Source organism: Ursus americanus, chromosome 22, assembly GCF_024610735.1.
Source record: "Ursus americanus isolate L20-20 chromosome 22, mUrsAme1.1.p, whole genome shotgun sequence".
NCBI lineage: Eukaryota > Metazoa > Chordata > Mammalia > Carnivora > Ursidae > Ursus > Ursus americanus.
Genome location: NC_142148.1, coordinates 9,704,494 through 9,718,618, shown reverse-complemented (window position 1 = coordinate 9,718,618; position 14,125 = coordinate 9,704,494). Strand labels below are relative to the sequence as shown.

At 45.6% G+C, this 14,125-nt stretch overlaps 1 protein-coding gene across 2 annotated transcripts in view; it reads right to left on the bottom strand.

The window, feature by feature from the left end:
- ZFP64 (ZFP64 zinc finger protein) overlaps positions 1-14,125 on the bottom strand; it is an 84,271-nt gene that overhangs the window by 18,432 nt on the left and 51,714 nt on the right. Inside the window, exon 1 of one of the 2 annotated variants that reach the window (XM_045808452.2) lies at positions 769-1,060. The exons of the other annotated variant lie outside the window; for it this stretch is intronic. Within the exon in view, the coding sequence (XP_045664408.2) occupies positions 769-874 (106 nt within the window). The 5' untranslated portion in view covers positions 875-1,060. Of the gene's footprint in view, positions 1-768; positions 1,061-14,125 lie in introns of those variants that run through there. 2 annotated transcript variants of the gene reach the window in all.

Genomic DNA, 14,125 nt, shown 5'->3' with positions numbered 1-14,125 from the left:
AAGGGAAAGTCCTTACTGGAGCCCTTAGGTGCCCCATCATCCGTCGGACCTCATGTGACACCCCCCCCCCCCAGGCACCTTCAAGCCTCTCCCTCACAACCTTAAGGTTTTTACTCGATGATGCCCACCTCCGCGAGGCCCTCCCTGGACAACGCATTTGAAGTACCCCTCCCCCTCACCACATCTCTCCCTTCTCAGCTTCGTGAGTTTGCCTCCGCCGCTCACACCTAACACACCTTACGCCTCCGGGTTCTGTCTCGAGGGCTGTCTTTCTCGACCCCACTCAACCATAAACTCGAGAAAGACCAGAATTCTGTCTGCACATTCATCGCTATTGCCCTCCCCAGCGCCTAGCTCCAGGGCCGGGCAGAAACTCAGACATCCCCCCCAACCCCGGACGCGGGTCTCAGAACACCCACTTTCCAGGCACGCCCCACCAGGCCAGCACCAAGGAGATCGGGGACCCGGGCGCCGGCGCGCCCCGAAGAGGGCCCTTAGAAAGGGTCTTGGAGCATCCTCCCAGCGTATCTGGGAGAGGAACCGCGATTTACTAGCGCTTGGGGGGAGCGGCATAGTTTACCCGAAGAATTTACAAGGAGGTGTAACTTGCAAAGGCGCAGGGCCAGGGCGCCGAGGTCCCAGCCCCAGCACTCGGGCTGGAGGCTTCCCCCGCCCTTCCACGCCCGGAGCCCCGCACCCGCGCGGGTCCCGGGACCATCCGAGAAACTGCCGGCAGCCCCGAGGCGGGGCATCCGCAGCACTACTCACCCGGCACCCCCGCCACCCTGGGGCCAGCCTCGGCGAACTCCCGGCGCTCGGGCTGCGGCTCCTTGGAGTTGAGGTGCTGAGGCTTGGCCTGCTTGCGCCGCGACATGGCGAGAGGAGCGCGGCCCCCGGCGAGTCGCTGCGAGTGGCCTGCCTCCCACAACCGCTTCCCGGAGTTCGGAAATTACCCCCCCGTTCCCCCGGCTGGAGCGCGCATGTCCTGACAATTCTGCTCCTCAGCCGAGCAGGGCGATTTATCAAGAACCCTGACGGCTGATTGGCTCGGAGCCAAGACCTTGGGGGTCCCGGGTAAGCGTGGTCCGCGCCCCGGCAGTCCGCACCACCTGAGAGCTCGTTAGAAATGCAGACTCTCGGGCTCCACCCCAGACCCGCTGAATCAGAATCTGCATTTTAACAAGCTCCCCAGGTGATTCGCATGCACATTAAAGTTTGAGAAACCATGTCTGCATTTTAACGAGATCCCCGGGTGATTCGTTTGCCCATTAAAATTTCAGAAGCACAGCTCTCCTCCAACTTTCATGTGCGCTCGAATCACTGGGGATCTCGTTAAAATGCAGATTCTGACTCAGTGGGTCTGGGGTGGGGCCTGAGCTTCGGTATTTCTAACGAGCTCCCAGGTGATACCACTGCCGAGGCCGGGCACAGGCCGTGTTTTTAGATTCTGACTTAATTAGTCTGGGCGGAAACCTGGGCTTTGGTATTTTTTTTTAAGCTCCCCAGGTTATTCTGATGTGCAGCCAAGGTTGAGAAGAACGACCTCCAGCATCTTCGCATTTAAAATTTAAATGAGGCCAGAGAATCGCCATCTGCAGATGAACCACTTTATTGAGGAGCCCGTTAAAAATGCAGATTCTGAAAGTTTTGGCTTCAGGCGGCAGAGCCCAGTAGTCTGTTTCTATACGGCGTCCCCAAACCCCACCCCATCCCTCGCGCGGTGACTCCGGAGCTCCAGGTCTAAGACCACACGCGCGGGAAGCCTCTGGGCCAACAGGGGCGTGGGCCCGCCCAGCAGGTGACTGAGGCGTGGGGGGAGGGGTGGGTTGAGCTAATTGGCGTTCATGCTCAGACTGGCTGGAACCTTGATAAGACCCGAGGGGGACCCCTCCTTGCACCAGGTGAACGACATCCTACATCCCTCAGGTGTTTAGTTCCTACAGGTAGGAAGCCACCTACATCCCTCAGGTGTTTACTTTCTACAAATTGGGGAGTTGCTTAAGGCGGGGCTATGCCCTAAACTTGCCCAAACCTGCGAATCACGTGGGGGCCCTTGCTAGAAAAAACCCAGGTTCGGCTCTGAATCCGTGGGGGCGGAGGCCTGGGAGTCCGTGTATTTAACAGCACCCCTGGGGACAGCTGGCGCTGTGGCCGGGGCGGCCCCTTGGGGTTCACCAGCCGCCTGTCACTCGCCTTTTGTGGGGTTACCGTTAGCAAATCCTAGGGCAGGGCCTGCGAGAAGACGATTTTTGCATTTCTCAAAAACTGAGCTGTTTTTCTCCAACTTCCCGCTGATTTTCACATGGTGAATGGATTTTAGGGATGGTTGTGTAATACCAGGTGATGTCACTCAAGGTTAAATTATTTATCTATATATTTATGTATTCATGTGTTTACTTACGACTTTTTAGAAAAGTAATCTCTGCCCCCAACCTGGGGGTTGAACTCACTGCCTGGAGATCAAGAGTCGCTGGCTGTACCCCCTGAACCAACCAAGTGCCTCAAGGTTAAATTTTAGAGCCTGTCCTTTTTTTTTTTTTTTCCCAAAGCAACTTTTAAACTTTTCTTTGGGATGTGCGTGTAGCTACACATATACAGAAAGCCATTTGAAAACATATGTCTGTGCTTATGTTCATCGTATCTCTTGGAACGTCTCAGGAGGATACTGGATAAGCGGGACAGTGGTTGCCTCTGGGGAAGCCTACCCAGTCAGAAGGATGGGAGTTATCTGATACCCTTTATACTGACCGAGGTGTGTACATGAGTTTATATATAACATTTAGATAGCATTTTGTCAGCTCAGGTGCACACAATTGGATTAATCCTTGCTTGGTACATGGCACTTGGTCATTACTGATCCATTGCTGGCTTACGTTTGGCTGCTTGTTTGTTCCCAGGCTTCTTAGGATATAGGAAATACCAGGGAACCCACCACCCAAAACTGGGAGCACAACCATAACCTGCATCTCTCTCAGTGGCCCCCTTCTCCAATTTCATGGCCATCAACCTAAACCCTACATTACTCATGCCTTTGCTTTATCTTTTCAGCAAGCTCTTTTGCACTTACATGTAATCTTCAACACAATTTTAATCTTTAAAGAACTTAAAAAGGGTATGTAACTTTCTAGGAATCTCCCCTCATTTACAATACTGCTAAAATCATCCAAATTGCTGTCACTGTCATTCGTCTGACTGTGTAATATTCTATGGTGTGAAAATAGCAGTTTATTCATCTTCCCTCCCGTTAATGGGCACTTGGGTTGTATCCCAGTCTTTCTGAATCGTGTGGGTATGATCTATGATCCTTCTAAAAAGCGTCAGGGGTTAAGTGAATGTACACATTTTTGGATTGTAGGTGACTGTTTAAGGGATTATGCCGAAGTGGAGGCACCAATTTACATTTCTGTCACCAAAGTAAGAAATACTGTGGGCCGCATTCTTTCCCATACTCGGTATTATCAGATGTCTTAATTAATATACAGATGTCAAATTAATATACAATGATATTTTGCTGTGGTCCTGATTTGCATTTTCCCTGCATGTATGGTTTCAACAAAAAACAAAGCAAAAATTGTTTTTGACAAAAGGATAGCAACTGATTAAATTTCCTCTTTTTGGAAGGCATTGTAAAACTTTTTAATACATCTCTTCAAAGTTATGGTTGCACAATTCATTACTATGTTTGGTTTTAATGGCTTGACTTCAAGGGTCGGTCATAACTGAAAAATTGAAAACAAATATAGGGGCACCTGGCAGGCTCAGTCGGTAGAGCATATGCCTCTTGATCTAGGGGCTGTGAGTTCAAGCCCCACGTTGGGCATGGAGCTTACTAAAAAAATTTTTTATATATATATAAAACTCATAGATTAGAGATCTAAGTGAAAGCAGGGTATCATTCATTGGCTATGGTAAGACTGGATTCTCCTCCAATCTCCTTCACCAATTATACAAGTTGACTCCTTGTTTTTTGAAATCCAGCTCATAAATACTCATCTTCCCTGATAATCAACCTGGGGCTTTTGCCAATTAAACTGAAGAGGGCGCATCACTACATCGTTAACAGTTGAATTTCAAACCCACTGCGTTTGGACAATGTTTAAACAGATCAGAAAATTCTGTTGCTAAGTTTAAACACGCAGAATGAGGTGTTTCCAGGTGACACCTTTTCATTGTCCTTCAGCAACAAAATCACGGAACAAGGAAACCATGGCCACACATGCATTTCCAAAATATTTTCACCACAGGGTGTTTCTCTTGAAAATGAGTTACTTTCTCATTCTTTATATATCATCTTCACCCTGATATATATATATATATATATATATATATATATATATATATAATTTTTAAAAAGATTTTATTTATTTGACAGAGAGAGACAGCCAGTGAGAGAGGGAACACAAGCAGGGGGAGTGGGAGAAGGAGAAGCAGGCTCCCAGCTGAGGAGCCTGATGTGGGGCTCGATCCCATAACGCCGGGATCACGCCCTGAGCCGAAGGCAGACGCTTAACTGCTGTGCCACCCAGGCGCCCCTATTTTTTTTTTTTAAATGCTTGTTGGGTAGTCCCCTTCAAGAGAAAGTCAAATTTTCAACGCTTGTCACTTTTTAAAGTAAAAATGGAAAATCTCGGTAATTTTGGTACCTTAAGTCTTTTGCCAAGAGATAAACGGTGCCCCTCTGAATTATACAAGATTCTCCTCCTCCCTCTGGATCTCTTTATAAAGCATTACAAAGATTGAGAGGCAGTAAAATGTAAATAACATATACTCTTAGAGCCAGTGTGAGTTGGAATCCTGGCTTTGTGACCGTGTGGTCCTGGGAAACCCGCTGTGTGCGCCAGTTTTCTCATCAATAAAATGGCAGTGCTAATACAGCTAGGGCGGGTACGGGGACAAAGAGATTTCTCTATGCAAAGGACAAAGAACAATGTCTAGTGCCAAGGTCGTACTCCCTAATGTTAACCATGACTATTTATAATAATAGAGTAAATGTATTAGTTTACAAATAATAGTTATGTATAATAATAGCTCTCACTCATCCAGAATTGGTGGTTCCAATTAATTAGGCACAGATATTGTTGTCTGTGGCAATAAGTTGGAAGCAAACAAACCTGTGTAGACTTCACCCAGCCCTTCTGAGTTGCATATTTTCTACGCTTTCATACCGGTTTCAGTATATGTGTATTGTTATTTTTTGAGATAGAGCATGGGGCGGGGAGGGAGAGGGAGACAAAGAATCTTAAGCAGGCTCCACACCCAGCGCAGAGCCTGACACGGGGCTCGATCTCACAACCCTGAGATCATGACTTGAGCAGAAATCAAGAGTCGGAGGCTTAACCAACTGAGCCACCCAGGCGCCCCAATATATGTATGTTAAATGAGGAATTCAAAGTGACTCATTTAATATTGCTCAAGTAATTGCTTTCTTTTTTAAGAGAAAAAGGCATTGCTCATCTGACTTCTGTTCTTGCCGCTACCTCTCCCCACTATGGATATAGGAATGAGTGAATGAATAAATGTTTATCCAGGTACAAATGATTCCCAAAGAGGGTCTAAAGGCAGACAGGAGCAAATCTGACTTCTTTCTCCGCCAGGAATTTATTCGTTCAACTGATAATTTTTTGAGTTCACAGGGTTGCTTGGCTCTGTTCCAGGTGTGAGGTATGGAGTGAAATGCAAGACAAACAAGACCCAGAGAATGAAAGAATGAATGAGTGCATGAGTTCATTTCGGATAAGGATGGGTGCCACAATCAAGAGGACATGGGGTGGTGTGAACCGAGAGTGAGTGGGTGGTATGGGGGAGGGTGGCTGAGTTTGGCTAGAAGTGACCTTTGAGACAATACCCGATGTCATAGACAGCCACGGGAAGAACCAGAGTTAGGGAGATAACAAGCAAAGGCTCTAAGAAGATCAGCTTTGGCGTGTTTGAAGGAAAGTAAGAAGCATCAGTGACTACTTGGTTCCCAGAAAAAAAAATATGGCTCGTAAAAAGTTGAAAAAAAAAAAAAAAGTCCGAGCTCACTTATGATGAAAGAAATGCAAGTTAAAAAAAAATTGAAATACCATTTTTATCTTGAACAGGGAAGATTAAACACACACGTATTAGCAAAGGTGCACATATGCTGTGATCCAGCTATCCTCCCCCACACTGCACTTCTCACACTTACTGCTCTTGAGAATCACCTGGGGACCTTGTTAAATGCAGATTCTGACTCCAGTGTGTCTCAAAATTTAACACGAGTGCAGATCACCTGGGGACCTTGTTAAGGAGCAGATTGTGGTTTCAGTGCTTCTCAGCCCTTAATGTGCAGAAGAATGACCTGGTGATGTTGTTAACAGCATATTCTGGGCAACCAACCTATGAAGAGGTATTCAGCCTCACTAATTATGAGGGAACGAATATTAGATAACCATAAAATCCTCTCTTTTTCCCCCCTATCAGATCAATAAAAATTAAGAATGCTGGTAACATCTACCGTTCGCAAGAGCTCAGGGAGTTTGGTCTTCTAATGCATTGCTGGTGGGAGCGTGAGTGTTTATAGCTAGCTACTTCAGAGGGCAATTTGGCAACACCTTTTTAAATGTGCCCTGCCAGTGATCTGTCAATTCTGCTTTCCATCTATTCTCCAGAGGAATGTTTGCCCATGCGCACAAGGGAAGCGTGTCCAAGGGACGTTTGTGGCAACACCACTGTGATAGCAGAAAAAAGAAAAAGCCATTAAGAAATACCCTAACTGCCCAACAACAGGGGACGGGCTAGGTTAAACTAAGGTTTAGCCATACCATGAACTACCAGGCAGCAAATAAAAGTAATCATCCAGATTTAGGTACACACGCATGGCTAGAGCTCCAGCTGCACTGCGCTGAAGAAAAAGCAAGTTCCACACTGATAGAATTAAACACCTAGTCACATCCATATATGCTTTCAATGGGGAAATATGAAAATCCAGAAAGTGAAAAGTACTGGAAGGGTACACCCTGGCTATGTGTCAAACAAGATGGCGGCCGGGTAGTAGCTTGAGAGAGGACGGATTGGAAAGCCAAGTGTTCCGTGTCTGTGTAAGAAGATGTGATCCTTAGTATCATTTTTAAAAAAAATAAGAAATGGATTCCCATACTGCTTGACAGTTAAAAAGTTAAATAGCTAAAAAGCAATAATTAAAATAATTAACTAAATTATGGTTCTGTCATACAATGGAATACATTCTGTATGACCATAGCAGAGAGTAATGTATTTCCTTGTGCACTGATATGGAATATTCTTCAAGATATGTTAAGTGAAATATTCGAAGGACAGAACAGTATACAAATTATGCTATTGTGTGTATGTATGTATGTTTACACACAATAGCGTAATAAAAACACATATATAATAGCATCTCTCTATTAAATTTAACAGGCACACAGGCACAAAGACACAGACACACGTGAATGCAGAGGGGACGGGGAACTGGTAACATGAATTATTCCTGGGGACAGGACAGCAGTTGTCTGAATGACTGACATCTTGATATACACTTTTTGGCAATCTCTGAAGTTAAAAATCTCTTAAGTTAAAAAACTTTCAATCATAAAATTTGGCACACCCACAACAGTGCATAAAACACAAGTGTGCAATTTATGGACTAAAACAAACACCCTTGTAACCACCAACAACTTAAGGTCTAGAACATTCTAGAACATGTTCCCATCCATTAGCTTCTCCTGCCTTCTGTCACCTTCCACCAGCTCTAATTTTGTGTCATTATCTAAAAATAGTTTTGTCACGGTATGTCAATGAAACTTCAGTTAAAAAAAAAACAGTAGTTTTGTCACCTAAATAATATTGCTTAGTGTTGCTGCTTTGGGAACTGCATGGCTAATATTCCTTCCATTGCTTCTTTAAGTCTCTGAGACATGCCATGGTGTTGCAGGCAGCTGCAGTGGATTTTCACTCTTGCATAAGCTCCACACGAATTTACCACATTTTACACCTTCGCTGCCAAAGGGTGGTTTCCACTTTGGTCATTATGAGCAACGTCGCCGTGAACATTCTTACACAGCTTTCGTGGCTCTGCTGTGTAAGCTGCTCTACCCCCAGACCCTGCATTTTAACTAGATCCTCCCCTACCCCCCTCCACGACTCTCGTGTGCGCTAAATGTGAGACGTGCAGCGTGCGGGAGGGCTAGCTGCATAACACAGGCTCACCCTCTACTTTCCTACGAACTGCCAAACGGTCTTCCAACGTGACCGTACCACTTTAGGTTCCCAGCATATGTAACTTTTAAAATGAAAATGAAAAAAAAAAAAAAAAAGGGAACTAGTGAAAAAGTCACTAGGGCACAGTCTTTGTTGAAAATGTTCATAACCACTACACCGATCTTCACTTCCTCTTCTTTCCTTTCTGCTCCCTCGCCCCAGCCCCTGCCCTTCACGGATTAGAAAATGAAACGATGAGATGAATTCCTGGAGGATACTGTGTGCGTGACACAGTGGATCGGGGCCCTTTACTTATACAGCAAACAGCCTCCAGTCCGCCTGCGGGCGCCTGTGGGTTTGGTAGTTCCTGAACTCTGAAGGAATGCAGTTCCAGAAGAAGAATTCTAAGCTTCTAGACCTGGGGCGGGGTGGGGCAGAACTGGGCTTGTCAGTTGTCTTACCTGGTCCTGGGAAACGTCAAGTTCCGATCCCTTTCGGGCAACATTGGGATCACCCGGACCAGCGGTCACCTGCAGATTCTTTGTTTCCGTGTCTTGGGCCGCACAGTCTCCCTGACTCTGACACTGTCTACTAGCGCTTTTGCTCCGGAGCCATTCAGCTGTCTAGCAAACATTAATTGGGTTCCATCTGGTTGTGAGGTTGCTAACCTCTAGGAAGGCAACAGCAAGGCTTTAAGGAAGTCACAGAGTCATGAGGAGGGAACACAAGTCATCAGGCAGGTACAAGACACTGTGTGAGAAAGGTCCACACGGTGGTCAGGGAACGCTTCCTGCAACAGGCGGGGTCGTAACCCCGGATGTATAGGATGAGTAAGTCTTGGGCAGGTGGAGGAGGGAGGTGAAGAGGTTTCAGGCAGAAGGGACAGTCTGTGCCCAGCCCAGGAGGTAAAGAGATGGCCCTTTTGAGGAACCTCCATCTGGCTGGAGGTGGGTGGAATGCCAGCTGGGGGGCAGAGGAGGTGGGTGGGAAGGAGATGCAAGGGCCTCGTGTGGCAAGCCGCGCACATTCAACCCTTTCTGCTTCTCCTTTCCCCTCTCTTCCCGTTCAACCTCAGACACATCCAGAGGCCGAGTCCAGGCTTGGTTTGACAAAGGGGAAGGTTACTTCACCTCTCCTCACCTGAGAAACGGCCATGCTGGCAGCGTGAATGACTCTGGCAACGAAAACAGTGGACACTCACAGACGCTCACCGCGTGCTGGGGCTGGGTTAGAACACATTCTGCATGGAGTACCTCACCAGAATCCCGCTCTCACAGATGTGTGCTTTGAGCAAGTCTCTTAACCTCTCGAGCCTCAGACTCCTCTGTAAAATGAGGATAATAATTCTACTGACCTCAAATGGTTTTCCTGAGTATTAAAACGGAATGTGGGGCACCTGGGTGGCTCAGTGGGTTAAGGGACTGACCAACTCTTGGTTTCTGCTGAGGTCTTGATCTCAGGGTTGTGAGACCGAGCCCTGTGTTGGGCTCCGTGCTGAGTGTGGGGCCTGCTTAAGATTCTCTCTCCCTCTCCCTTTGCCCGTCCAACCCCTGCTCGCAAACTCCTCCTCTCTAAAAAAAATAAAATAAAAAATAAAAAAAATAAAAAAATAAAAAAAATAAAAGGGAATGTATATGAAGGGATCAACAAACAGTAAATAATGAAGAATATTACTTACAATTACGATTGACAGTCATCTACCTACTCCCTTGACACTATACTAATTTTGAAAACTACTGCAAAATATAATAACAATTATTGTAAATGCAATCGACTTTAATACCTACATTGTGCCGGGCATGCTGGGGATACATTGGTGAAAGAGACAGAAGGGGGCTGTGTCTGAAACACTCAGTGTTTAGTTATACTATAAGGCAGGCCCTAATGTGATCCTGTGTTTAATTAGTGCTTTGAGTTTTTTTAACAGAGACCAAATAAAAGTGACAAACAAAACAGAAGATTAACTCTGGTGGACGAGGCTCCAAGAGATCACCCAGGGACCCATCTCCTACTTATTTCTGTACCGTCCGTGGATGGCATCTCTCAAGGTGAACATCCACACCTGTGATCCAGTCCATGGGAAGGAGCAGAGAAGAAGAGGAAGGCAAGCAGCTGCCTTTTATAGAGTGACCCAGAGCGTGTGTATCACTTCCTGGTTGTATCCCATTGGCTAGAATTTAGTCACATGGTCACACGTAGCTGCAAGGGAATGTAGCTGGGAATGTAGCTTCTAATAGGGTGGCCATTTGCCCAACTAACACTTGGAGGGCTTCTGGGAAAAGATCCTCCTGATACACAGACACACTCACAAAACAACCCGTCTATAAGACTACTCACTGCAGCACTGACAGTGCAAAAGCCAGGATACAACCCAAGTGAGTACGGGTCACTTGCTGAATAAACTGAGGTAAAGCCACACCATGGCATACTTTGTAGCCATAAAAAAAAGAACAAGGAATCTGTTTATGTACTCACCTGTAAGATTCTCTGAATATATTAAATGAAAAAAGCAAGGGAAGCAAAGGGAAGGGGAAGAATGTATTCCTATTTGCTTATGTTTGTATACAGAGACACTGGAACGCTGTAGAGTGTAGCAATTGCAGCTGGCGCCCACCCATATCCCCTCGCCCTTGTCACCTTGGTGCCTGCTGGACTGCCAGCTGTCAGTACCTGCATTATTTTCCTGAGGGTTTTCTCTGTTTGCCAGCGTCCCCTTTGCCCACCTGTGCAGCAGCCTGAAAGATGTGGGCTATTCATCTCTTCTTGCCACCTCCGGAGTGGCTCTCAACCAGCAAATGCTGGGAGCTGATGGATAAATACCTCAGCTCCCTTGCCCCACAAATGGATAACTCTGAGGCCTCAGCTCCTTCCTGCCTCCCAGGGGTTCCCAGCAGGAGCAAGTGCCAGATGCCCACGGTGGCAACTATGCTGGTAACACACTCCATAGCAGCTCTTTCCCTCCTCTTTTGCACTTCTCCAGCCATCCCACTATCAGTGTTTCCTGGGATCACTTCCCAAATAAACTACTTGCTCTCTAATCCTTGTCTCAGGGTCTGCTACTGGGGAAACCCTGAAAAGACCAAAAAAAAAAAAAAAAAAAAAAGAAGAAGAAGAAGAAGAAGAAGAGGAGGAGGAAAAAGGAAATGAAGAAAAGCAGTTATCCATACAGACCAGGAAGGGAACACAGGCTGGGAAAGAGACATCTCAATGTACATCGTCCTATATTGTTTTGTTTTGCTATTTGGACACTGTGACTATATGAATTATTCATGAAAGAGCTCATAAAAACATTAGTGAGTCTAGTCCTAAAAAGAACACATTGGTTGTAGGGTTACAAGGAACAGTTTTTGACAAAGCCTTATTTCTGCTAGGCTCACTTCTGCTTGATGTCAAACCCTTTGCCATATTGCAAAGGTGTGAGTCCCCCCAACTCCTCTCTCCCTGTTAGGTGGGGGGCATGAGTCCCAGGTTGCAAATGGAATGGGAAAGTTGACTGTGAAGGTGAATCCTGGCATCACTTGTTCCGGCAGGTGCATTGTGGACTGGTGGTGAATCCACGACTTTTGGGCCTCAGTTTTATCACCTAAGAAGTGGACACAATAAATACCCATGCTACTTTCCTCTCAAAGTTGTAAGGAAAATACTGGATCTAGTAAAGTTCACCCACAAGAAGTGTGCATGCCTGACAAGCTTATGGACTGCTAAATCGATCAATCAGTCGATCAATCAATATGGTAAATGCATTTAACTTGAGGTGCTGGGCTTATAAAGAGTCTACAGAAAACTAAAATGTATGATATTTTCACCAGGGACGCTCATTGAAGAATAATGTAGCCTGAAGAATATTAAAAAATATAAATTTTTATATAAGACAGAACTGGTCAAGTCATAGCTCTATAACTTGGAACAAATGGTTTTATATATATATATAAATATGTTTTTTATATTTTTTATATTTTATTTTTAAAATATTTTTAAATATTTTATTTATATTATATTTTATATTTTAAATTATATATATAAATATATATGTATATATAAATATATATATACACATATATATATTTTTTAATTTATATGAGAGAGAGAGAGAGCACGTGCATGAGTCAGGGGAGGGGCAGAGGGAGAGGGACAAGCAGACTCCCTGCTGAGTGGGGAGCCCCACACAGGGCTTGATTCCAGGACCCCAAGATCACCACCTGGGCCGAAGTCAGATGCTTAACCGATTGAGCCAACCAGGTGCCCCCAAAAGATTTAATATTTCTGGGCCTTGGTTTTCTCATTTATAAAAAGAGCATTATTGCAATTGTCTACTGTTTAGGGCTGCTGTAAGGGTTGACAAGATAGTAGTTGTAATGTGCTCAGGGCATTACTGGGCACAGAGGGAGCAGTCAATGAAAAATGACTTTTTCTACCCATTACTAGAGATATCCAAGGCTTCCTTTGACTCAGTTTCTGTAATGGATGGTCTATTAATCAGGACTGTATGCTTGCAAGGAACAAAACACCCTTCCTTTTTTTCCTTAGGAAAAAACAATAATTTGTGCCAAAGAACTGAAGGTTGGGAGTACATTTTTTTTCAGCTCTGGCTCCATCCAAGGGCTCAAATATCATGCGGGCTTGGTCTTCCTCTGCTCCTCTCAGCACAGTTTTGCTGTGTGTGGTTTGCTCTTAGGCACTTCTCTCATGGGGCAAGTCGCTTCTGACAGGGTCCTAAAGAGCCCCACCTCCCAACGTGCTTGCTCTTGGCTAATCCCCTCTTCTTGGCTGGACCTAGAGACTCACTTCTAACAAACAGAATTTGGCAAAAGGATGACATGTCACTTCTGAGATTACATTACAAAAAGACTGTCTTCCTTCTTGCTTACCTTATCTTGTTCTCTCTGGCTTGCCTCCTTTGATGGAAGCCAGCCGCCATGCTGTGAGCTGCCCAATAGAGAGGCCCATGTGGCAAGACACTGATGATCGTCTCTGGCCAACAGCCAGTGAGGAAATGAGGCCTTCAAACCAGTGGCCCCCAAATAACTGAATCCTGCCCAGAACCATGTGAATGAGCTTGGAAACAGATCTGTCCCCCACATTGAGCCTTCAGATGAGACCCCCATCCCTGGCCAACAGCTTGATTACAGCCTTAGGAAGAAACTTGACACAGAAAACCCAGTTAAGACCCCTGACAAACAGAAACTCTGAAGTAATAAATTTTGTGTTAAGCCACTAAGTTTTGGGGTAATTTGTTACATAACAATAGATTAACAATACATCTTTACCTGGAGGTTGGGGGCAGTGCCAGTCTTATATCCCCATAGTTCCAAGGAAAAGAAAGGCAGAGAAAGTGCCCTTTTCCTGATCATTCCAACAAAAGTCCCAGGATTCAGCCCTGGTTAGGCTTGATGGGCTTGTCTTGGGTCATATGCCTGTCCTTTAGACCAGGAGATGACAAACTATGGTCTCTGGGCCAAATCAGGCCACTGCCTGTTTCTATAAATAGGTTTTGTGGGAACACAGGCTCATTTGTTGATGTTTATTGTCTAGGGCTGTTTCTGTGCCTGAAGTGTAACAGAGACTGAATGACCCCCTACATCCGAAATATTTACTATCAAAGATTTCTGTTGAAATCAGCAACCATTTCTGTTGCTTTAGAAAGAATTTGCTGACCCTTGCTTTAGCCCAGTATCTTTGACCAAGGTCATGGAGTACTTTGATTGGCCAAGCATGGGACCATGCTCTCCCCTCATGCAGGGGGTGTGTCACCCCATTTGGAGCATATGGGCTGGAGGTGGGGATGGAGTAGATCCCCAAGGATCATCTAGGAAATGCTCAGGGAAGGAGGTCGTTAGCAGAGGGAGCAGAGGCTCAAGGTCTCAGCAGTGAACCTATATGGTTTGTATAACCATACTACCCTCCTTATGTTGGGGAGCTAGTTGTGGTGGGACCGGCAGTGCTG